General features: G+C 43.1%; 2 protein-coding genes across 4 annotated transcripts in view; one reads left to right on the top strand and one right to left on the bottom strand.

Moving 5' to 3' along the window:
• Nucleotides 1-6,989, bottom strand: part of XPO5 (exportin 5) — a 53,026-nt gene extending 46,037 nt beyond the window's left edge. For both annotated transcript variants that reach the window (XM_023212887.1, XM_023212886.1), the window contains exons 1-5: nt 6,667-6,989; nt 4,518-4,639; nt 3,525-3,597; nt 1,847-1,984; nt 1,500-1,682 (exon numbers count right to left, since the gene is read on the bottom strand). In XM_023212887.1, coding sequence (XP_023068655.1) covers nt 1,500-1,682; nt 1,847-1,984; nt 3,525-3,597; nt 4,518-4,639; nt 6,667-6,771 — 621 coding nt within the window. In that variant the 5' untranslated portion in view covers nt 6,772-6,989. The remainder of the gene's footprint in view (nt 1-1,499; nt 1,683-1,846; nt 1,985-3,524; nt 3,598-4,517; nt 4,640-6,666) is intronic.
• POLH (DNA polymerase eta) overlaps nt 6,990-23,952 on the top strand; it is a 37,527-nt gene continuing 20,564 nt past the window's right edge. The window contains exons 1-4 of one of the 2 annotated variants that reach the window (XM_023212888.2): nt 6,990-7,360; nt 12,937-13,077; nt 13,615-13,749; nt 17,855-18,072. In XM_023212888.2, coding sequence (XP_023068656.1) covers nt 12,941-13,077; nt 13,615-13,749; nt 17,855-18,072 — 490 coding nt within the window. In that variant the 5' untranslated portion in view covers nt 6,990-7,360; nt 12,937-12,940. Of the gene's footprint in view, nt 7,361-12,936; nt 13,078-13,614; nt 13,750-14,187; nt 14,264-17,854; nt 18,073-23,952 lie in introns of those variants that run through there. The other variant, XM_023212889.1, reaches the window with a different exon arrangement.

Here is a 23,952-nt window from a genome sequence, read left to right as displayed (position 1 = left end):
TGTATGTATGGCATAAGTATATGAAAACCATGTACTCAAAAATACTGGATGTTGGCTGAGCATGGTGGCTCACACCTGTAAATCCCAGAAGTCTGGGAGGCCAAGGCAGGTGGATCACCTGAGGCCAGGAGTTTGAGACCAGCCTGGCCAACATGGTGAAACCCCATCTCTACTAAAATTACAAAAATTAGCCAGGCGTGGCGGCGCATGCCTGTAATCCCAACTACTTGGGAAGCTGAGGCGGGAGAATCACTTGAACCTGGGAGGCAGAGGTTGCAGTAAACCGAGATGGCACTCCAACCTGGGCAACAAAAGTCAAACTCTGTCTCAAAAAATATGTGTGTGTGTGTGTGTGTGTGTATATGTGTGTATATATATACACACAATGTTAAATACATTAAAATAGTGTCTATTCAGTGAATATACAAATATGGTTTATTTTTATTCTCATATTTGAAATCCATACAAAGGCACATAATGTTAACTTACAAGCATATAAAATTAGGCCAGGCGTGGTGGCTCACGCGTACAATCCCAGCACTTTGGGAGACCAAAGCAGGTGGATTATTTGAGGTCAGGAGTTCAAAACCAGCCTGACTAACATGGTGAAACTCCATCTCTACTAAAATACAAAAATCAGACAGGCATGGTGGCATGCGCCTGTAATCTAAGTTACTTGGGAGGCTAAGGCAGGATAATCGCTTGCACCCAGGAGGCGGAGGTTGCATTGAGCTGAGATTGTGCCATTGCGGTCCAGCCAGGGTGACAGAGTAAGACTTCCTCTCCAAAAAATTAAATAAATAAATTGTATTTTCTTTCTCTTTTTTTTTTAGATGGCGGTTGCCTGGGACTACAGGCAACCGCCAGCACAGCCGGCTAATTTTTTTGTAATTTTAGTAGAGACGGGGTTTCACCACGTTCGCCAGGATGGTCTCGATCTCCTGACCTTGTGATCCACCTGCCTTGGCCTCCCAAAGTGCTGGGATTACAGGCGTGAGCCACCACACCCAGCCTCAAAAATTAGTATTTTCATAAGGAATTTCTGAAAATAAAATTAAGAATAACACCTAGGGCTGGGCGCAGTAGCTCACACCTGTAATCCCAGCACTTTGGGAAAGCCAGGTGGGTAGACCACCTGAGGTCAGGAGTTTGAGACCAGCCTTGCTAACACGGTGAAACTCTATCTCTACTAAAAATACAAAAATTAGCTGGGCGTGGTGGCATATGCCTGCAGTCCCAGCTACTTGGGAGGTTGAAGCAGGAGAATCGCTTGAATCCAGGAGGTGGAGGTTGCAGTAAGCTGAGATCCCTCTCTCTCTCTTTTTTTTTTTTTTTTAAAAAAAAGAAAGAAAATGAGCTCTAGCTTTTCTGTCATTTCCTAGTTTTTTACTTTTTTGCTTATAAAATAGGCTTTCATTTTGTTACCCTAGTTCCTTACTGTAAGATTAATCAAAAACATATTGGAAAATACAAATTTTATAGGTAGGGGTATCCCTTACCACTTGCTGGTACTTGTTTACATTTTCTTGAAGTGTGTTAAGCAGAAAACTGAAGATCCTTTCCATGTTCTGGGTTAATGTTTGCTGGATGTCCCTTCTTCTTTGAGGCGGAAGTGTCTGAAAAGTCACTACATCTTCTGCCAGTCGCAAAAGGATAAACATCACCAATTCTGTCTGTGTTTCCTACACCAACAGAAATAAACTAGTTAAAAACTAAAATATCTTTTCATTTTATGTATATCCAAGGGCTATTTTCTGTTGCCAAAAAAAACCACAAACAAAATCAAACAACCCTGAAGTTTGTTCCAAGGAAAAGTATACCAAACTGATATGGTTGTGTTTCATACCCCTTGTTTGGAAAGAATGTCCAATTCTATTAGCATGTCAGGCCAATGCTGTGGCCACTCTCGCTTGATCATTTCTACTACAATTCGAGACAGAGCATCTTTAATATGGTTCTCTTCTTCCAAAATGTTCAATGTTCCCTGAAAAAGAACAAGAGATATTAAGAGATATGCAAGACAGGATTCCAGAATTCCAGAAAAAAGCTGGGCTGTAGAGTTGTACAAAATTTATCAGCAGGCCTACTTTTAAACCAAACAGAACAAACGAACCAGTTCTTCATGCCTGAGTCACTTGTCCTGCATTCTCGCTAATCATTCTTCCACTTAAAGGTTAAGTGAGGGTTGCATCACCTAATAAAAAGGCTGTCATATAGAGAGCTACGATGACATCATTATTCTTTACAAAATGAAAAGATTGTCATATTGACTATTTCAGTTTGCAGAAGGCCAGGGAGGAAGAGTATAGAAATAAGGAGTATAGTGAGTAGCTGGTAAAATGGAAGGGTATGAAGGAGCAAATGAATATTTTACCAATAGTTCTAATACTAGAAAACGCAGAAGTATTAGAAGATACAGATTCCATCTTTCATGTCTTTTATTTAAAAAAAAACAAGAAAGAAAAAAGGCTACAATTTTGAACATGTTTAAAGTCACATACTCTGTTTTGTGTTTAAAGAGACAGTCATCCAGTCATCACACCTATAATCTCAGTATTTTGGAAAGCTAAGGTGGGAGGACTGCTTGAGGCCAGGGGTTTGAGACCAGACTAGCCTGGGAAACATAGTGAGACCCTGTCTCTTTAAAGACAAAAACAAAATTAGCTGGGCATGGTACCACATGCCTATAATCCCAGCTACTTGGGAGACTAAAGCAAGAAGATCACTTGAGCCCAGGAGTTCAAGGCTGTAGTGAGCTATGATCATGCTAATGCAATCTAGCCTGAGCAACAGAGACCCTGTCTCAAAAAAAAAAAGAAAAAGTCATATTCTAATACTTGAAACCAATTCATCCCGCATACTTAAAATTCTGCATCTTTTTCATCATTAGTATCACACAGTAGTTGTTCGGAATAAAAGAATATAAAATAGACAGTGTTTCAATCTGATTTAGATCTAAGAATCTTATTGATTTGTTGAAAATATTTAATCCTCTCTGCCCTGTCTTTATAATTTAAAAAAATAGAAGTCAATACATAAGAGTGATTAATTAAACCTAGTAAGAGACATATGCTGAATTATTCTGTTTTCTTTTCTTTTCTTTGTTTTTTTTTGAGATAGAGTCTTGCTCTGTTGCACAGGTTGGAGTGCCATGGCACCATCGCAGCTTACTACAGCCTGGACCTCCTGGGCTCAGGCAATCCTCCCACCTCAGCCTCCTGAGTAGCTGGGACCACAGGCATGCGCCACCACGCTCAGCTAATTTTTGTATTTTTGGTAGAGATGGGGTCTCACTGCATTGCCCAAGCTGCTCTCGAATTCTTAGACGCAGGTGATCCTCCTACCTCGGCTTCCCAAAGCGCTGGAATTACAGTTGTGAGTCACTGTGCCTGGCCTGAATTATGATTTCTTGTGCTGTCTGACCGATTTAGAACCAATGAATTTTTACACAAACTCTCTATTGAAGAAGTCACGCTTTGCCTAAACTACCTTGGAAACATGTCTCCCAACCACCCATTCCTTACATTTGCAATCAGCTCCATGACACTGTTCTTCAGATAGACCTTCTCCAATCGAGACATGCCGTTCCACCGAAACCTGTCCACCAAAATTCATAAAGTCAATAGAACCACTTTAGAAGTCTTGCCTTTACAAGAGAATAGCACTGATTTCTACATTTGATTACACTGGAGATTTCATTAAGAAATTATACTTTTGATTTTGGACCTGTCAACAAATGGACAAAAATGATCTACATTTAACCAAAATACTAACAGAAAAATTCTTCGGAAAAGGTTTTATATATGCAGTGGTCCATTAACTGGAATCTGCACAAGATTTGTACCACACATGATCTTCTCCTCATGATTTTATTGATGGGCCAAAATTGAATATACATCTAAGTCAATTCCAACAACGTACTCCAACAAGTGCAAGCAATGTACTTACTTTTCAGCAAACGCAATTTTGACATCACTCATTTTCTGTGCTGGCTTACAAAATAATTTCAGAAAAACTATGGCTAAGTCTTAAAGGCTACCTCTTCTGGCAGGTGTTGAAGGTAGGACAATCAAGTTAGGAGGGGTTTTCAGTTATTCTCATATAATCCTACTTTGGATGTACTACCCAGAGAAAGCACACAAACTCAGAAAGAGAGAAAAAAGAAAGCCCCAGTGCCTAATGAGAGATTTACTGACCTATACATTGCATTACTCTAAAAAGGCTTCGAGGGCTACTGGCACATAGTCAGAGCTCAGTAAGTATTGGCTAAATGGCAGGTAATAATTGTTGAATGGGTAATATGTACCACACACTTTACATGGATGAAGAAACTTAAGAAAAGAAAGGTTAAATATTGAATGAGAGCTCCTGTGAGGTTCTGATAACATCTAGGGGATCATTCCTTTCTTCTTGGAGATTGCTCTTCTCTACTCACCCAAACAGCATCTCTATAGGTTATATAAGATATAAAAATCTGTTCTCTCAGACTTCAGTGGTAATGTCCAAGAGCTCCTTACTTGACAACGTGTTCCAGGATCTGAAGGCCAAAATGTCTGACGATGGCAATTTGTGTTTTCTCAGCCAACCTCAAGCCACAGGGGACACAGATAGGACACTTTTCCTTAAATTCTTCACAAAACTGAAAGAAGAAAAGTTAGTGTTTCCTTTGGAGGGCTGAGAGAATAGGGACTAAAAGAATTTCATCTTAAGAAACTCCAACCAGGGCCACACCTGTCCCAGGACTCTGGGAGGCCAAGATGGGTGGACAACTTGAGTCTAGGAGTTTGAGACTAGCCTAGGCAACATGGCGAAACCCTATCTCTACTAAATATATATACATATGTATATATATATATACATATATATATATATATTTTTTTTTTTTTGAGACAGAGTCTCACTTTGCCGCCCAGGCTGGAGTGCAATGGCATGATCTCGGTTCACTGCAACCTCTGCCCCCCCAGGTTCAAGCAATTCTTCTGCCTCGGCCTCCCAAAGTGCTGGGATTACAGGTGTGAGCCACCATGCCCGGCCTAAAAATATTTTTAAAAATTAGTCAGGCATGGTGGCAGGCGCCTATAGTCCCAGCTACTACTCAGGAGGCTGAAGTAGTGGGAGAATCACCTGAGCTCGGGAAGTCAAGGCTGGAGTGAGCCAAGATCTCGCCACTGCACGCCACCCTGGACAACCAGAGTGAGACCCTATCTCAAAAGGAAATTCCAACCTAAGCTATACGTTTAAGGTGCAAAACTTAGATCAATATTATATGGATCTCCAAGCACAGTTGTTTTTAAAACATATATTTAATATACAAATATAAATATAAAAAATATAAAATGTTATATATATATAACATTTCTTCCAAGTGGTGTCCACTCTATTTTATGTATATATATCATATATATATTATCAGTAAAGAACTGATAAACATTTCTTCCAGTGTGATGGTTCCAGATTTTTTCCATGCTGTGGCCAACAGTAGCCCTACTAGTGTTGGAAAAAAATGGACCCAAAGGAATAAGAAATTTTTTGTTAGAGACACCCCCCGATGTACATAGGGGTGAAATAACAATTTCTAGGGTTTCTTTTAAAAATCTTCGAGGCAGGGAGAGAGGACAGGCAGTGGAAAAAGCAAATGTGATAAAATCTTTAATTGCTGAATTTAGGTGACAGGAACATGCAGAATCACTGTCGTATTCTCCCCACTTTTGTGTCTACTTTAAATATTAATAATAATAACCAAACTAATAGAAGCCAACTGTTTCTGACTCCAAACACTGTGGCATACATACACGTATTGTAACATTTCCTCCAAGTGGTGGTCACTCTCTTTTTTGAAGTTAACATCACTTTAAAAATGTACAGCACAAGTATTTTCTCCTAAATGGCCATTTCTCACAGCCCACACACGTTGTTTTGTGGGTAAGTAAGCTTGAATTGTATTAGGACCCTCAAACTGCAACATAAGTCAGTCCCAAGAGTAGAGCATTCGGGTCTCAAGCAAACTACTTTCAGGAAACCAAACTGCCCTTGTTAAAATGCAAAGTAAGTGGTAGAAGTTATCTTTGCGCAAAATAGCCTAAAAATATCACATTCAAAAACATGGGAGAAGTAGGGGTGCGAGAATTTCCTCAGAAAATGTCCAAGACACAAACGAAAGTTAGCGAGAGATGTTAAAGGATATAAGCATAAGGGTACTAGAGGGGCTGGAGCTCGGTCAATTCGGGTCAGAGGAGTGAGCCAGCAAGAAAACGTTTAGTGCAAGGGAGACCGTAAAGAATGAAGCCGGTGTTGGGGACGGGATCTACACGTGCGCCTCGGGAAGGCGAGGGGATGTCGGGTTTGGGGAACGAAAATGGGCAAGGGTAGTGTTGCGAACAAGAGTGCAAAGAGAGGACAGGGGGAGGAGAGGGCTGTGGGAAGCGGCGGCGAGATGAGAAGCAGCTAGGGACCGGAGCGTCCCAAGCAAAGGACAGGAACGGCGAGTAGAGAAGGCGGGGGTTTGGGAGAGGCGCGGAGGGCCGCGAAGGGAAGGTCCCGAAGAGTTGGGAAAGGAGGTCCAGGGGCCGCGTGGGCGGGAGACTACCCCAGTTACAGGCGGCACCGGAGCTGCTGGGGCTGGGAAAGGGTGTCGGGACCGCCCCAGGACGCCAGGACCCCAAATACCTTGAGGGCTTCCAGCCGGTAGCGCTGGGTGGAGTTGGGGTCCATCATGACCGTCACCGCTTTCACCAGCTGCTCGCACAGCGCGTTTACTTGATCCATCGCCATGCCTAGCGCCACGCCTAGCTCCACGCGCCGAGAGCGCACAACACTGCAGTCCCGGGACCACGAGGCACGACAGCTCCCTCGGCGAGACCACCCGTTGGTACCGGGCCGCGGCGGGCAGGCGGGGGTGGGAAGCTGGAGGAGGAGCGTGAGCAGTAGCTCGCGCTGGGAAGATGCCGGCGCTGCGCACGCGCCCGGCCCGCCACTGCGCACGCGCCCGCGGAAGTGGCGGCTCCCGGGTGAAGGTTGAGCCTGGATGGGCGGGGCGGGAAGCGGAAGGGCCGCGGTGCGCAGCCGCGTCAACGGCCCTTCATAACGCGCGCGCTGTCTGACCTCAGTCTGGCAGCTTCGTAGCTGGGCGTGACGCTCACGACTTTAAGCTGCTGGGGGCGGTTGTCCGGGCAAGATCCTTTACGACCCCTTCTCAGTTTCTCCGTCGTCACAGCGAATAAATCTCGCTCGAAAGTCACTGGCCCGCTCCCAGAAAGGCGAAAAGATATTCAAGAGCCCTTCCGTTTTCCTTCCAGTGGACCCCGAGCCCAGCATTTGCGGCATCTGCTGCTGGCAGTTTTGCCAGTTGTTTGTTACCTTGGTAAGAAAATTTAGAACCGTTCGCTGTCAGTGTGTTCAGACTTTCTATGTTGCCTTGGCTATTGGTTTTATAATGTAGCAGTGACTGGGCCAACGTTACGTGAAATATAAATCCTGCTAACAGAGATAAGGCCCTGGTACTGTCCTCTAAGATTTTTCTTGTAGAAAAAAGTATGTTTTTCTCTGTAGTTCTTAAACCTCTCTCTTGGAATTATTTTCCTGGATGTATTATTACCTGGTGGGCACTAAACTTGTTTTATGCGGATTGGGGTAACTCGAGATGTTAAAGGGAATAATTGCAATTAGTGAAGGTTTGTGCAGTTTTGATAGTTGGCCAAGTGCTATATGGAAGACTGCAAAGTAGTGTAATCCTTATCCAAAAGCATGGCTTGGGCGGAAAGTCTGCTTCGTTTTACATCTTTATAAAGCTCTTGGCCGGGCGCGGTGGCTCACGCCTGTAATCCCAGCACTTTGGGAGGCCGAGGCGGGCAGATCACCTGAGGTCAGGAGTTCGAGACCAGCCTGGAGTTTCGCCAACATGATGAAACGCCATCTCTACTAAAAATACAAAAATTATTTTTGCATTTTTAGTATTTTTGTACAGGCGTGGCGGCGCGCGCCTGTAATCCCAGCTACTCGGGAGGTTGAGATGGGAGAATCGCTTGAACCTGAGAGGCGGAGGTTTCAGTGAGACGAGATAGAGCCATTGCACTCCAGCCTGGGCGACAGAGCGAAACTCCGTCTCAAAAATAAATAAAGCTCTTGCTTTCTCGAGTAAATACATAAACGGAAAACCTCAAAAGTCTTATTATCTGTTAAAGTCTGCATATCTGTTTTTGTGATTGTGTGCTTAGTAAATTGTTTGCTGAACTTAAATCACTGCTTCCTATTCCTGCTCCACTTCTGGTATTTGGATCTAATATGGTGCTTAGCCTGTGTTTTTTTTTTTTTTTTTTGTGAGAATACTATTCGTTGGCTCAGTCTATTCCAGTACTACAGAAAAGCCACTTCAAAGTAAAGGGATTTCTGGCATGTTATGGTTTTAACTTGTAAATGTTTAAAGTATCACATTCTGCCTGTTTTAGGCGAGTGGTCGATTGGAATTTATAAGGAATGAATGCTTTAACTACTGTGATTTTAATTATTTTTCTTTCCACTCACCCTCTTGCTTTGCAGTTGTAAGACGTTGTTTTTCAAGGTGGATGTTAGTTTTTGAAATACTTTTTTTAGAATACAGTTGGGTGCTCACTCAACTGTATAACCTGTGTTTCTCGTATTTAAATCGTGGATTGCTGGTATTTCGATTGTCTTATATAGATCTTGGCTCCCAAACTGCTGCATATTGGAATTACCTGGAGAGCTTTTAAAAATCCCCGTCCGGACGCAGTGGCTCACGCCTGTAATCCCAGCACTTTGTGGGGCAGAGGCGGGCGGATCACGAGGTCAGGAGATAGAGACCATCTTGATCGAGACCATTTCACCTAACACGGTGAAACCCCATCTCTACTAAAAATACGAAAAATTAGCCGGGCGTGGTGGCACGCGCATGTAGTCCCCGCTACTGGGGAGGCTGAGGCAGAGGAATTGCTTGAATCTGGGAGGTGGAGGTTGCAGTGAGGTGAGATCTCGCCACTGCACTCCAGCCTGGGTGACAGACCGAGACTATGTCTAGGAAAAAAAACAAAACAAAAATCCCCCTGCCAGGCTGAGCGCGGTGGCTCATGCGTGTAATCCCAGCACTCGGGGAGGCCGAGGTGGGTGGATCATCTGAGGTCAGGAGTTTGAGACCAGCCTGGCCAACATTGTGAAACCCCGTCTCTACTCAAAATACAAAAATTAGCCGGGCGTGGTGGCATGCGCCTGTAGTCTCAGCTGCTTGGGAGGCTGAGGCACGAGAATCACTTGAACCCGGGAGACGGAGGTTGCAGTGAGCCGAGACTGTGCCATTGCACTCCCACCTGTGCAACAAGAGCAAAACTCTATCTCAAAAACAACAACAACAAAAGAAAAAAAGAAAAAAAACCCATGCCCAGGTCATACCCATACCGATTAAGTTAGTATATACAGTTGTGGAAGTCAAATATCAATAGTATTTAAAGCAGCCTGACCAACATGGCAAAACCCCGTCTCTACTAAAAATACAAAAAGGCCGAGCGGGGTGGTGCGCACATGTGTAATCCCAGCTACTCGGGAGGCTGAGGCAGGAGAATGGCCTGAACCCGGGAGGTGGAGATTGCAGTGAACCGAGATTGTGCCACTGCACTCCAGCCTGGGCGGCAGAGCGAGACTCTGTCTCAAAAAAAAAAAAGGAAAGATTCCCAGGTGATTTTAATGTATAGCAAATTTTGGGAGCCACTGCTTTATATTTCTTCTTCCAGATTACTAAAAATGTTAAATAATAGTTGGCATCCACTCTCAAGCATGTAAGGTTTCTTCTTCCAAGCTACCATTTGTACCTTTTTGTATGTTTATCTGTTAGATTGAGTTTTCTTTTGTGTTTAAGAAATTTACATGAATAGGTAGAAAAATCACAGAATGCTACAAAGTAATTGTTACAGGCAAGAGCCACTGATGGGTGCCTAGTGATTGAAAGATTGAAGAGAAACAGGATGTTTGCTGTCTGAAAGTATCTTTGATATTTTTAAGTTACAAAAGGAAAATAGCAACTTTATAATGACAAATGTGGCAAAAAAGATTTCACTGATCATGGTTAAATAGGTAATAAGATATATTGATAGCATGTATTCCCCCCCATCACTGCCATTATATTCTTGCCAAAAATGCATGATCTTAATCATGAGAAAACATCAGACAAACCCAAATTAAGAGACATTCTCAAAATAACTGTCCAGGCCGGGCGAGGTGGCTTATGCCTGTAATCCTAGCACTTTGGGAGGCCAAGGCGGGTGGATCACAAGGTCAGGAGATTGAGACCATCTTGGCTAAGACAGTGAAACCCTGTCTCTACTAAAAATGCAAAAAAAAAAAAATTAGCTGGCAGTGGTGGCAGACGCCTGTGGTCCCAGCTACTCAGTCTTGGCGGGAGAATGGCATGAACCCGGGAGGCAGAGCTTGCAGTGAGCCGAGATCGCTCCACTGCATTCCAGCCTGGGTGACAGAGCAAGACTCCGTCTAAACAAACAAACAAACAAAAACCAACTGAGCAATACTCTTTAAAAGTGTCATGGGGCCGGGCGCGGTGGCTCAAGCCTGTAATCCCAGCACTTTGGGAGGCCGAGACGGGCGGGTCACGAGGTCAGGAGATCGAGACCATCCTGGCTGACACGGTGAAACCCCATCTCTACTAAAAAATACAAAAAAACTAGCCGGGCGAGGTGGCGGGCGCCTGTGGTCCCAGCTACTCTGGAGGCTGAGGCAGGAGAATGGCGTGAACCTGGGAGGCGGAGCTTGCAGTGAGCTGAGACCCGGGCGACAGAGCGAGACTCCGCCTCAAAAAAAAAAAAAAAATAAATAAATAAATAAATAAATAAATAAATAAATAAATAAATAAAAGTGTCATGGTCGGCCGGGTGCGGTGGCTCACTCCTATAATCCCAGCACTTTGGGAGGCCGAGGCAGGCGGATCACCTGAGGTCAGGAGTTCGAGACCAGCCTCGCCAACACGGTGAAACCCCGTCTCTACTAAAAATACAAAAATTAGCTGGGCAAGGTGGCAGGCGCCTGTAATCCCAGCTACTTGGGAGTCTGAGGCAGAAGAGTTGCTTGAGCCTAGGAGGCGAAGGTTGTGGTGAGCTGAGATTGTACCATTGTACTCCATCCTGGGGGACAAGAGTGAGACTTTGTCTCAAAAAAAAGGTGTCATGGTCATGAAAAACAAGGAGCAACCGAGGAGATGCCACAGATTGGGGGGAGTAAAGTATGTAGTTAATAATATACCAACGTTCATTTTTAAATTTTGATAATTATGTTAAGTAAGATGTTAACATCAGGAAACTGGGAGTAGGAGAACTCGACCATATTTGCAATTTTCTGTAAGTCTAAAAGTATTTCAGAGTAAAAGGTTGACATTTTTCATGAATGCTATGATGTTATATATTATTTTCTCTTTCTCTTCTCCCTGAATTTATACTTGAAGTTTGTCTATCAGCTAGATTCAGTATTGGTTCTCTTACCCTGGTGATGTGCATTTTAATTTCTATTTCCCTGTGACTAATGATGGTGAGCCTATTTTTATGTGCCAGTTGGCTATTTTTGTATTTTGTGGTCATTTCTTTTAAGGATAAGTATTTTTAAAGCTTTTGATACCTATTGCTTTCATAAAATTGTACTAATTTATTCTTATGCCAGCAGTACAGGTTGAGTATCTGTGATACTATGATATATGTATGTTAGTTTTTGTCCATGGTTCCTAGCTCATAACTCCCCTAGCTTTCGTTATAATGTTGGAGCTTTTGAAGCAAGCCTCAGAAAACAGAATCTCTCTCTGACCTTCTCGTGCCCTCCTTTCACTTGCCCAAAGCAGGATTCTCATCTTCCCCTGCCTTTCTGATTATGGGTCATAAGACTTTCATTTCAGAAGAGGTCCTACCCCATACCCTGGAGGAAGGAATGCTACCCAGAGAGGCCAGGAAGAATCTGAACAGACAGGCCTTGCTGAGTTTCCCCAGTCTATTAGTATTAGATCATATAGTTTTTCTCCAGTCACATTTCTACTTGTGTGTCAGTCTTGCATATCCAATGAAGTCTCCATAAAAGGCCCAAGAGGAGAGGGTTCGAAAAGCTTCTGGACAGGAACAAAAAGAGGTTCCTGGAGAGTGGTGTTCCTAGGGAGGGCATACCTTGCCATGTATATCTCTTCATCTTTATATCCTTTATAGTAAACTAAGAAATGTGATTCCCTGAGTTCTGTGAGCCACTCTGGCAAATTAACCGAACCCAAAGAGGGGCTCATGAGATTACCCTAATTTATATCCAGTCAGAAGCACAGGTAAAACAAACTGTGGCTTGTGATTGGCATCAGAAGTAGGGGGCAGTCTTGTGGGACTGAGCCATCAACCTGTGAGATCTGACGCTTTATCCAGGTAGGTAATGTCAGACTCGAATTGGAGGATACCCACTTGGTGTCTGCTGCAGAATTGATTGCTTGTTTGTTGGTGGGGAGAAATCCTCACACATTTGATCACAGAAGTCTACCTTGTTGATTGTTGTTGAATGAAAGAATCTTAAAAACAAAAACTGTATTTTCCACTCAGGGTATCCCTAATGTGAAATTTGAAGTCTTCCAAAATCCAAAACATTTTTTTGCACCAACACAGCCAAAGGAAATATTTATTAGAGCATTGTAGGTTTAGAATTTTTGGATTACGGATTCTTAACTGGAGATTATAATGCAAATACTGCAAAATTTGAAAAAAATGCAAAGTCTCAAGCACTTTGGATCCCAAGCATTTCAGATAAGGGATACTCAACCTGTGGACTTAAATGCCTGTTTCATTCTTGTTAGTTTGCATGCTCCCATGCTCATGGTAACTCATCAGTGAAAGAATGGAATTACAGTTTTCCCTAGCATTTCGGATTAGGTGTTTTTCTAACCGTCCATAAAATGTTGTGTTACAGAAAAATGGCTACTGGACAGGATCGAGTGGTTGCTCTCGTGGACATGGACTGTTTTTTTGTTCAAGTGGAGCAGCGGCAAAATCCTCATTTGAGGAATAAACCTTGTGCAGTTGTACAGTACAAATCATGGAAGGGTGGTGGGTATGTATCATTGTTATTGTTACAACTATTCAATGGTAACACAGTGGCACTGTGGCAGGTCCTTTATTGTGGTGGTGGTGGTGACAGGGTCTTTATTGTCCCGTCCAGAGTGCAGTGGCACCATCACCTCACAGCAGCTTTTACCTGGGCTCAAGTGATCATCCGTCTTCAGCCTCCCAAGTAGTTAGAACTACAGGAGTGCCCCACCATGCCAAGCTGATTTTATTTTTTGGGGAGTGGGTAGAGATGGGGATTGGTTGGCGGGGCAGAGCTCACTATATTGCCCAGGCAGGTCTTGAACTCCTGGCCTCAAGCAGTCCTTCTGCTTTGGCCTCCCAAAGTGCAGGAATTGCCGGCATGAGCCACTGTGCCTGGCCCTATTTTTGAGATTTGTGAACTGCTTTGTTTTGGATTGAATGATGGCATCTGTGGTCAAAAAGTTTCTAATATGTTTATAGATGACTTGTGTTAAATGTTACTTGTTTTTGCTTGTGATCATGTAATATGTTTTCTGTTTCCTTTTTTTTCTAACCTTAGAATAATTGCAGTGAGTTATGAAGCTCGTGCATTTGGGGTCACTAGAAGTATGTGGGCAGATGATGCTAAGAAGTTATGTCCAGATCTTCTACTGGCACAAGTTCGTGAGTCCCGTGGGAAAGCTAACCTCACCAAGTAAGAAAAAAACATTATTTAAGGAGACATAAAGGAGTCGAAAATAATACTCCATGAGTCCAGGAACTGGTGTTGTGAATTTGTTCCATGTAAATAACATCTGAAAAAATTCTTTTTGGTCAGCCGTCTTGTCTCTGTGGAATGAAAAACAGATTTTAATACTGTGTTTTGGGGACAGTTCAAAACCATTATAACATATAAGAGTTGCTGCCTTTCATATCTATTCAGTTCCTTAATTGTTCAAAATTGGTTGTTAAATTGAGACCTAATACCAATTCCCATATTCTCCATCCAAAAATCTAAAGTATTTGAAGTAATTAAATTGACCGTGGAACATAATTTTTCCAGGAAAGGCTAAGTCAAACTGACATTCTAGTATAATATCAGGAATTAGTTACTATAATTGAACAATATTAAGGGAGATTTCTTTGTTTTTAGATTAAGCTATCTCTCTGCAAATACTAGAAGTTTCGCCTTGGACTGGGGGATATGTATCAGCATAGCTAAGTCAGAGGTAGGCACAAACCCCAGCCTTTAATCCTAACAGCTAATATGTATTGAACCTATTATCACATGCCACGCACAGTGTTAAGCTCTCTATAGGCAATATCTCTATGAAATCTGACATCATTATAAGGTAGGTACTAATATTACTCCCCCTTCACAGATAAGGAATCAAGTTCAGAGAAGTTAAATAATTTAAGTTAGGCTGGGGGTGATAGCTCACGCCTGTAATCCTAGCATTTAGGGAGGCTGACGTGGGCAGATCACTTGAGTCCAGGAGACCAGCCTGGGCAACATGGGGAAACCCCGTCTGTAACAGAAAATACAAAAATTCGCCAGGCACGTTGGAACACACCTGCAGTCCCGGCTACTTGGGAAGCTGAGGTGAGAGGATTGCTTGAGCCTGGGAGGCAGAGGTTGCCGTGGGCCCGTATTGCACCACTGCACTCCAGTCTGGGTGACAGAGTGAGACCCTGTCTCAAGAAAGAAAAAAATTCAGACAGCTAAGTGAAAGACTGAAGATTCACATGTGTTTTTTAAGATTCTAATATCTATGTTCTCAAGATACACTGTGCTTTGTGGTGTGGTATAGGAATCATGCTTTGACTCAGGAGCTGAGATACTTCTGAATTCTAATTCTATGAATTAGAAGTCTAAAGGTAGAGTAGCATAGCCAGACCCACATTGGATTTATTGCTAGAAAAGAAGATAGACTTGACTGAAGATTAAGTTTTCCAAATACTCTTAAAAATGCCTTGCAGTGATTTGCTCAAGAGGCTGTGAGGAAGCACTGAAACCAAGTATTATTTTGGAAAAATTCAAACTATGGTTTTCCTCTCCTCTCACACCACAAGAACGATCAACACAGAAGACATCTGTGACTAAAGGTGTGGAAGTATTTCCCCACACACCAATCAGCAGACACCAGCTGTATGTCCTCCCAGTCAGTTCCAACACTGTCTACCTGGAGATGGCTTCAGATTCCACATGCTGAGGGCTCAGTACCACAAGAACATCCCCTCCTTCCTTTCCATCACAAGTCCAGGCTTTTAGAACATCTGAACAGCTGGCTTTAAGTTGGGGTTCCCACAATCCCCTCTTTGGATTAATTTGCTGAAGTTACTCACAGAACTCAGGAGAACACTTACTTATGTTTATTGGTTTATTATAAAGGATATTACGAAGGATACAGATAGGTTGGGCATGGTGGCTCACGCCTGTAATCCTAGCACTTTGGGAGGCTGGGACAGGAGGATTGCTTGAGCTCAGGAGTTCAAGACCAGCCTGGGCAACATAGTAAGACCTCGTCTCTACCAAAATTAAAAAAAAAAAATAAAAAAGACACACACACACACACACACACACAAAATTAGCCAGACATGGTGTCACGCAGCTCTAGTCCCAGCTACTCGGGAAGCTGAGGTGGGAGGATCACTTGAGCCCAGGAGATTGTGGTTGCAGAGAGTCATGATCAAACCACTGCATCCTGCCTGGGCAGCAGTGAGATCCTGTCAAAAAAAAGATGAAGATGAAGAGATATATAGAGCAAGGCATGTGAGAAGGGGTGCGGAGCTTTCATGCCCTCCCTGGGTGAGTCACCCTCCAGGAATCTCTACCGTTAACAGCTATTTGGAACCTCTCTGGACCCTGTCCTCTTGGGTTTTTAGGGAGGCTGCATTATGTATTCATGACTGATTAAACCGTTGGCCATAGGTGATCAACTTGACCTGCAGACCTCTCCTCCTGTCCCCTCCGCAGAAGTTGAGGGGGTGGGGCCAAAGGTTCCAACCCTTCTGAAGCTATTATTCAACATTAGCATACAAAAAGACAAAACTTGGGTGATTCCAAGGATTTCTGGAGTTGTATGCCAGGAAACTGGGTTGAAGACCCAATATATATTTCACAATATTGCAGGTATCCTTTTCTGGCTTTGTATGTGAGCATATTGCTCTTTCTTTTTTTTCTTTCTTTTTTTTTTTTTTGTGAGCGGGGGATGGAGTTTCACTCTTGTTGCCCAGGCTAGGGTCCAATGGTGTGATCTCGGCTCACCACAACCTCCGCCTGGGTTCAAGTGATTCTCCTGCCTCAGCCTCCCGAGTATCTGGGATTACAGTCATGTGCCACCATGCCAGCTAATTTTGTATTTTTAGTAGAGACGGGATTTCTCCATGTTGGTCAAGCTGGTCTTGAACTCCTGACCTCAGGTGATCTACCCACCTCTGCCTCCCAAAGTGCTGGGATTACAGGTGTGAGCCGCCGTGCCTGGTCTTGCTCTTTATTTTCTTTGAGGCCTATCTTCTTCCTGGCTCAAATAATGATTAAAAAAAAAAAAAAGTCAAGTATTTCTCTAATTTGAGAATGTTTTAGAACAATGATTCTACTAGTTTTTATGGGTGTCATGGTGAAGAGGTACCAGTGTTTTCATTTTTATGGTAAATATAAATTTAATAGGAACAAAGAACTGGACACTACAAAGCAGGTCCAAACCAAAGCAAAGAAAATATCTGTATAGTGGCTGGGTGTGGTGGCTCATGCCTGTAATCCCAGCACTTTGGGAGGCCAAGATGAGAGGATCACCTGAGGTCAGGAATTCGAGATCAGCCTGGCCAACATGGTGAAACCCCGTCTCTACTAAAAATATAAAAAAATTTGCTGGGCATGGTGGCAGGCGCCTGTAATCCCAGCTACTTGGGAGGCTGAGGCAGGAGAATCGCTTGAACCCAGGAGGCGGAGGTTGCAGTGAGGCAAGATCCCGTTATTGCACTCCAGCCTGGGGGACAAGAGCGAGACTTCATCTCAAAAAGAAAAAGAAAAGAACCAAGAAAATATCTGTATATTGTCACAGAAAACTAGCTATACGGGCAGAAGAGCTGCTTATTAAAGTTTGAATAGAAGACATATGGTGAGATTGGTATGTATACCCTGAGGACGGTTGTCTGTGCGCCCAGACATATCACCACATTCTAGGTGCTTATCTTCAATTTGATAATTTGAATATTAGTATATCCATAAATGGTTGGTTAAGGCATGTGTGTGTGTGTAGTGATGACCAGTTTACATGTTAACCAAACTCACCGTTGACTGAAGTATAAATTCCATATGCCAGTTTGTTAATTTATGGTGAGAAATATTATCCTGGGGAAGACCATATACTCTGGTTCACTGATCAGTGCCATGTTCCATGTAAATCACCCCTTTTTTTTTTTTTTTGAGACAAAATTAGAAGCAGAAGATTTCTTGGTGGATATATGAAAATAAAAGGAATAGGTGATCACAGTAATACACAAGTGTGAGACATTTCTTTATTTTTTAGAGAGTTCCTTGTCATATAGACGTGTTCATAGTCTGAATGCTTTCTACCTTGGTAGTTCTGGCATTGTGCTAAAAATGTTTGCCTCCGTGGTTCTTCCTTTTCCATGCTTCTATTATTGACCATCTGCCTGCCTGTTGACCCTTTCAGTTACTACTTTCTAGTCTCTGTTAAGCCACATGTCTCTTGATTATGTGTATTATTGTTCATTATGGCAGGGTGGGAGTGGAGCAGACAATCTCAAGGTTGCCTCTGTTTATTGCCTGCATGAATGATCCTTACACTTCTTAGGTACCGGGAAGCCAGTGTTGAAGTGATGGAGATAATGTCGCGTTTTGCTGTGATTGAACGTGCCAGCATTGATGAGGCTTATGTAGATCTGACCAGTGCTGTACAAGAGAGACTACAAAAGCTACAAGGTCAGCCTATCTCAGCAGACTTGTTGCCAAGCACTTACATTGAAGGGTTGCCCCAAGGCCCTACAACAGCAGAAGAGACTGTTCAGAAAGGTACTTCCATAGCATCATATTGCTTCTGCTTCCTGCCTTTGGAACCTGCTTTGCTTGGTCATGCTGATTCTCCATGGAATAATTGAAAGGAAACTTAAACTACAGCCTGAATGAATCACAAGGACTCACATGGAAGCATATACAAATTTTCTTATCTTTCCAGGTATATGGCTGTTGAGAAGCTGTGAAATCTGTATGAAAGTAAATTTCTCTTTTAGATATATCTAGGGCAGGTTAGTGTTGTCAGTAGAAGGCAGAGGCCTGGCGCAGTGGTTCACGCCTGTAATCCCAGCACTTTGGGAGGCTGAAGTGGGTGGATCATGAGGTCAGGAGTTCAAGACCAACCTGGCCAGCATGATGAAAGCCCATCTCTACTAAAATACAAAAATTAGCTGGGCATGGTGGTGCGTGCCTGTAATCCGCTACTCAGGAGGCTGAGGCAGGAGAATTGCTTGAACCAGGACCCAGGAGGCAGAGGTTGCGGTGAGCCAAGATCTCACTACTACACTCCAGCCTAGGCTACAGAGGGAGACTCCATCTCAAAAAACAAAAAAAATCAATAGAAGGCTGACTGAGCACTTTGTCATTGGTAGCTTAATTTATATTATTGTAACTTAGTGTCTTGGTTAACTCATATATAAGAAGGGTGAGCTTTTTAAAGGGGGACCTCAGATATAGGGAGTTGAGTGATTCAAAATTTCTACTCCTTAGCACATTATTACATGGGCTGCACAAGGCCCTTCTCATTGTATTTTGCTACTTTTACCCTTCATAGTGATTTTCCCACTCCCTCTGTACCCCACTCACCCTCTTGTACCCGCTGATATACTTGATATATCTTAGATGTGTATATATCTCTTCTCTTCTCTTCTCTTCATTTCTTTATTTTGAGATGGAGCGTCACTCTCGCCCTGGCTGGAGTGCAGTGGCACGATCTCAGCTCACTGCAACCTCCGCCTGCACAGTTCAAGCAGTTCTCCTGCCTCAGCCTCCGGAGTAGCTGGGATTACAGGCATGTACCACCAAACCCGGCTAATTTTTGTATTTTCCATAGAGATGGGGTTTCGTCGTGTTGACCAGACAGATCTCGAACTCCTGACCTCAAATGATCCACCTGCCTTGGCCTCCCAAAGTGCTGGGATTACAGGCGTAAGCCACCGCACCCGGCCTATATCTTTATAAGTTACCCAGTATTGCTTTGTATATGTGCTTTTTAATTACAAGATGATTTTGTGCTATTAATAGATCTCATTCTTTTTCTTAATTTTCCCTCAGTAGTGACCTTAGAGATCTCTCCCTGTGGCTGTATTTATTTGTAATTGATGGCTTCGATGGCTGTTACTTGCAGCATAATCCATGATATGGATCCACCATGTTTACAGACCATTTTCCCTAGTGACGAATTCATTGGTTGCTTCTAATGTCCTACTGTAACAGTTTATATTCCCTCTAGCAGTACATAAAAGTTCCTGTTTCCCCCATGTTCTCAACAACTCGTATTATCTAATATTTAAAAATATTTGCTGGCTGGGTGCAGTAGCTCATGCCTGTAATCCCAGCACTTTGGGAGGCTGAGGCAGGTGAATCACGAGGTCAGGAGATTGAGACCATCCTGGTTAACATAGTGAAACCCCGTCTCTACTAAAAATACAAAAAAATTAGCCTGGTATGGTGGTGGGCACCCGTAGTCCCAGCTACTTGGGAGGCTGAGGCAGGAGAGTGGCATGAACTCGGGAGGTGGAGCTTGCAGTGAGCTGAGATCACACCACTGCACTCCAGCCTGGATGATAGAGTGAGACTCTGTCTCAGAAAAATAAATAAATAAATAAATAATTGCCAATATAATGTTTGTTTTGCTTTAATTTACATTTCTGTGATTACTAATTGAGATTGAAGATCTCTTCATACACTTGTAAGCCAGCTGAGTGTCTGCTTCTGTGATTTACGTATTTATAATCTTTGCCCATTTTTCCATGACAAATGGTAAAATTATTTATTTTTTGATTTGCAAGAGTTCCTTGTATATCCTATCCTAATTATTAGTTCCTTGTCTTATTTTTTTGGAGATGGAAGTCTCACTATGTTGCCCAGGCTAGAGTGCAGTGGCTATCAGTGGCTATTCACAGGTGTGTGATTATGGCTCCATTGCAGCCTTGAACTCCTGGGCTCAAACAATCCTCCCACCTCAGCCTGCAGAGTAGCTGGAACTACAGGTATGCGCCATCATGCCTGGCTAATTTTTAAATTTTTTGTAGAGACAGGGTCTCACTATGTTGCCCAGGCTTTTATTTTCTACTTGGATATGGATGTGTTAGGAAATGATAAATGGGTTTTTTTTTAATAAATTCATTTTTTACTTCATCTGTCTGAAAAAAACTTGTGATATAATCTGTATGAAGTGTTTTAATAACATGTACTTGAAGGTTAATTTTTTTTTCTTATATTTGAATAGAATTAGAACAATAAAAACTTGCTTTTGTGGCCGGGCACAGTGGCTCACGCCTGTAATCCAAGCACTTTGGGAGGCTGAGGTGGGTGGATCACGAGGTCAGGAGTTCAAGACCAGCCTGGCCAAGAAGGTGAAACTTCGTCCTTACTAAAAATACAAAAAAATTAGCTGGGCGTGGTGGCACGCACCTGTAATCCCAGCTATTCAGATGGCTGACAGAGAATTCCTTAAACCCAGAAGGCAGAGGTTGCAGTGAGCCGAGATGGCTCCCCTGGACTCCAACCTGGGCCACAGAGCAAGACTCCGTCTAAAAAAACAAAACAAAACAAAACTGCTTTTGTGATAATGTTAGATTATGATAGTTCTAGATTCCAGCTCTAAGAATTTGCATAAGAATGAGGGTTTTTTGTTCTGTTTTGTTTTGTTTTTCTTTGAGATGGAGCCACTCTATCACCCAGGCTGGAGTGCAGTGGTGCAATGTCGGCTCACTGCAACCTCCGCCAGAATGAGGTCTTTTTTTTAATTGAATATTATGAAATTCAGTTGTATGCCCCCAGAGCAAATCGTTCTGCATAAGTTTCATGTTTTGGCTGGGCGTGGTGTCTTACACCTGTAATCCCAGCACTTTGGGAGGCCGAGGCGGGTGGATCACCTGAGGTCAGGAGTTCGAGACCAGCCTGGCCAACATGGTGAAACCCTATCTCTACTAAAAATACAAAAATTAGCCAGGCATGGTTGCAGGTGCCTGTAATCCCAGCTACTCAGGAGGCTGAGGCAGGAGAATCGCTTGAGCCCAGGAGGTGGAGGGTGCAGTGAGCCGAGATCGCGCCACTGCACTCCAGCCTGGGTGGCGACAGAGCAAGACTCTCTCTAAAAAAAAAAAAAAAAAAAGATGTAAGATGTAAACTTTGCTTTTGCTGCTGAACAATTGTATGATATGCCTTTAATGTGTTTTGCAGAAGGGTGGTAGTAAAATTGCCCAGGGAAACTTGTGACTTAAGGAATTATTTTATTTTCTGATCCTGATAATGCAAACTATGTCAAGCTAGAGGCTGCAGAGCCTTTAGGTCTTTGGACAAAATATAATGGACAATAAAGATGTGCCACTTATAAAGGAAGCAAAATCATGGCACATAAGCTTTTGATATTTTATATTTTATTATTCTGGGACCAGAGTCAGAAGTTTAATTATCATAAGAAAGGTGTTCTTTGGTCTTACCTTTCTGTACCACATCTTAATATATAACTTTTTTAAAATTTCTATGTGCAACACTGATTTTTTGGTATCACCCAGGCTGGAAGGCAGTTGTGAGATCTTGGCACACTGCAGCCTCCACCTCTGGGGTTCAAGTGATTCTCATGCCTCAACCTCCTGAGTAGCTGGGGTTATAGGCATTTGCCACCATGCTGGCTAAGTTAAAATGGTCCAGAAAGTCACACAATTACAATAAATTATTCATATTTTTATTTCCCAAAGCTAATATATACTAGTATAAGTTGTTTTAAATGATGGATGTTTTAATAGTATTTGTTGTTCTTAATATGTGCAAGCCTTGGTATTTCAGGAAAATAGATAATTAAAAAAAAAAATGCGCAAGCCACTGTGCTGAGGAACTTTATTTTAAAAAACTACCTTTTGGCCGGGCACAGTGGCTCACGCCTATAATCCCAGCACTTGGGGAGCCCTTGAGATCAGGAGTTCAAGACCGGCCTGGCCAACATGGTGAAACCCCATCTCTACTAAAAATACAAAAATTAGCTGGGCCTGGAGGTGCACAGCTGTAGTCCCAGCTACTCAGGAGGCTGAGGCAGGATAATTGCTTGAACCTGGGAAGTGGAGGTTGCAGTGAGCTGAGATCGTGCTGCTGCAGTCTAGCCTGGGCAACAGAGCAACTCTGTCTCAAAAAAAAAAAAAATTAATAAACTATCTTTTAATCCTCATAACAGCTATATGAAGTGCAGTTTGTAGGCAAGGAAACTGAAGCTTAGAGAATTATGTAACTTGTCCAAAGTCACATGGTCAGTAGGTTATGAAGCCAATGTTTGAACCTTGCTTGACTGCAGAATGTTCTTTTAACAATTATGCTCTACTTCTTATGATCATACATGGTGGCTCATGCCTGTAATCCCCATCACTCTGTGAAGCCAAGGCTGGGGGCTGGGGAGATGGGGGGCACATAGGGGGGTTTGCTTGAGTCCAGGAGTTTGAGATCATCCTTGGTGACATGGTAAAACCCTGTCTCTACAAAAAATAAAAATTAGCTGGACGTGGTGGCATCTGCCTGTAGTCCTAGCTACTTGGGAGGCTGAGGTAGGAGGATTGCTTGAGCTCAGGAGGCAGAGATTGCCCCGCCAAAAGACAGGGTTTTTATTTAAGTTTTTTTTCTTTTTTGAGGGGCAGTCTCGCTCAGCTCACTGCAACCTCCGCCTCCCGGGTTCAAGCAATTATCCTGTCTCAACCTCCTGAGTAGCTGGGATTACAGGTGTGCACCACCACGTCTGGCTAATTTTTGATTTGTATTTTTAGTAGAGACGGGGTTTTACCGTGGTGGTCGGACTGGTCTCAAACTCCTGACCTCGTGATCTGTCCGCCTTAGCCTCCCAAAATGCTGGAATTACAGATGTGAACCACCACACACGGCCCAAAAGATATTTTTTTAAAATAAAGTTCTTTGGCCTGGCACGGTGGCTCACGCCTGTAATCCCAGCACTTTGGGAGGCTGAGGAGGGCGGATCACAAGGTCAGGAGATCGTAGACCATCCTGGCTAACACGGTGAAACCCTGTCTCCACTAAAAAAAATACAAAAAAAAATTAGCTGGGAATGGTGGCAAGGCGCCTGTAGTCCCAGCTACTTGGGAGGCTGAGGCAGGAGAATGGCGTGGACCTGGGAGGCGAAGCTTGCAGTGAGCCAAGATTGCACCACTGCACTCCAGCCTGGGCAGCAGAGCGAGACTCTGTCTCAAAAAATAACATAAAGTTCCTCAGCACAATGGCTTGCGTGTATTTTTCTTTTTTTTTTTTTATTATCTATTTTCCTGAAACTCCAAGGCTTGCACATATTAAGAACAATAAATACTATTAAAACATCCATCATTTAAAATAGCGTATACTAGTATATATTAGTGAGCCAAGATCATGCCACTACACTCCAACCTGGATGACAGAGTGTGACTCTGTCTCAAAAAATACAATAATTATGTCTACTTTTACAGATAAAAGGTTAAGGACTTTAATGTGGTACTTGGAAGCTAGCTAGAATAGTTGAAGGAGAGGACTTCATGATAGATAAACTTGCAATAAACCCTAAAATATAGATGTGTTTAAGCAAAGGAAAGAAGAACAGAGTTGAGGAGTAAGAGCTTGCCGGATGCGGTGGCTCAGGCCTGTAATCCTGGCACTTTGGGAGTCCGAGGCGGGCAGATCATGAGC

This window comes from Piliocolobus tephrosceles, chromosome 5, assembly GCF_002776525.5.
Source record: "Piliocolobus tephrosceles isolate RC106 chromosome 5, ASM277652v3, whole genome shotgun sequence".
Lineage (NCBI taxonomy): Eukaryota > Metazoa > Chordata > Mammalia > Primates > Cercopithecidae > Piliocolobus > Piliocolobus tephrosceles.
The sequence above is the reverse complement of the archived record's forward strand: the minus strand, read 5'-3'. Positions and strand labels throughout refer to the sequence as shown.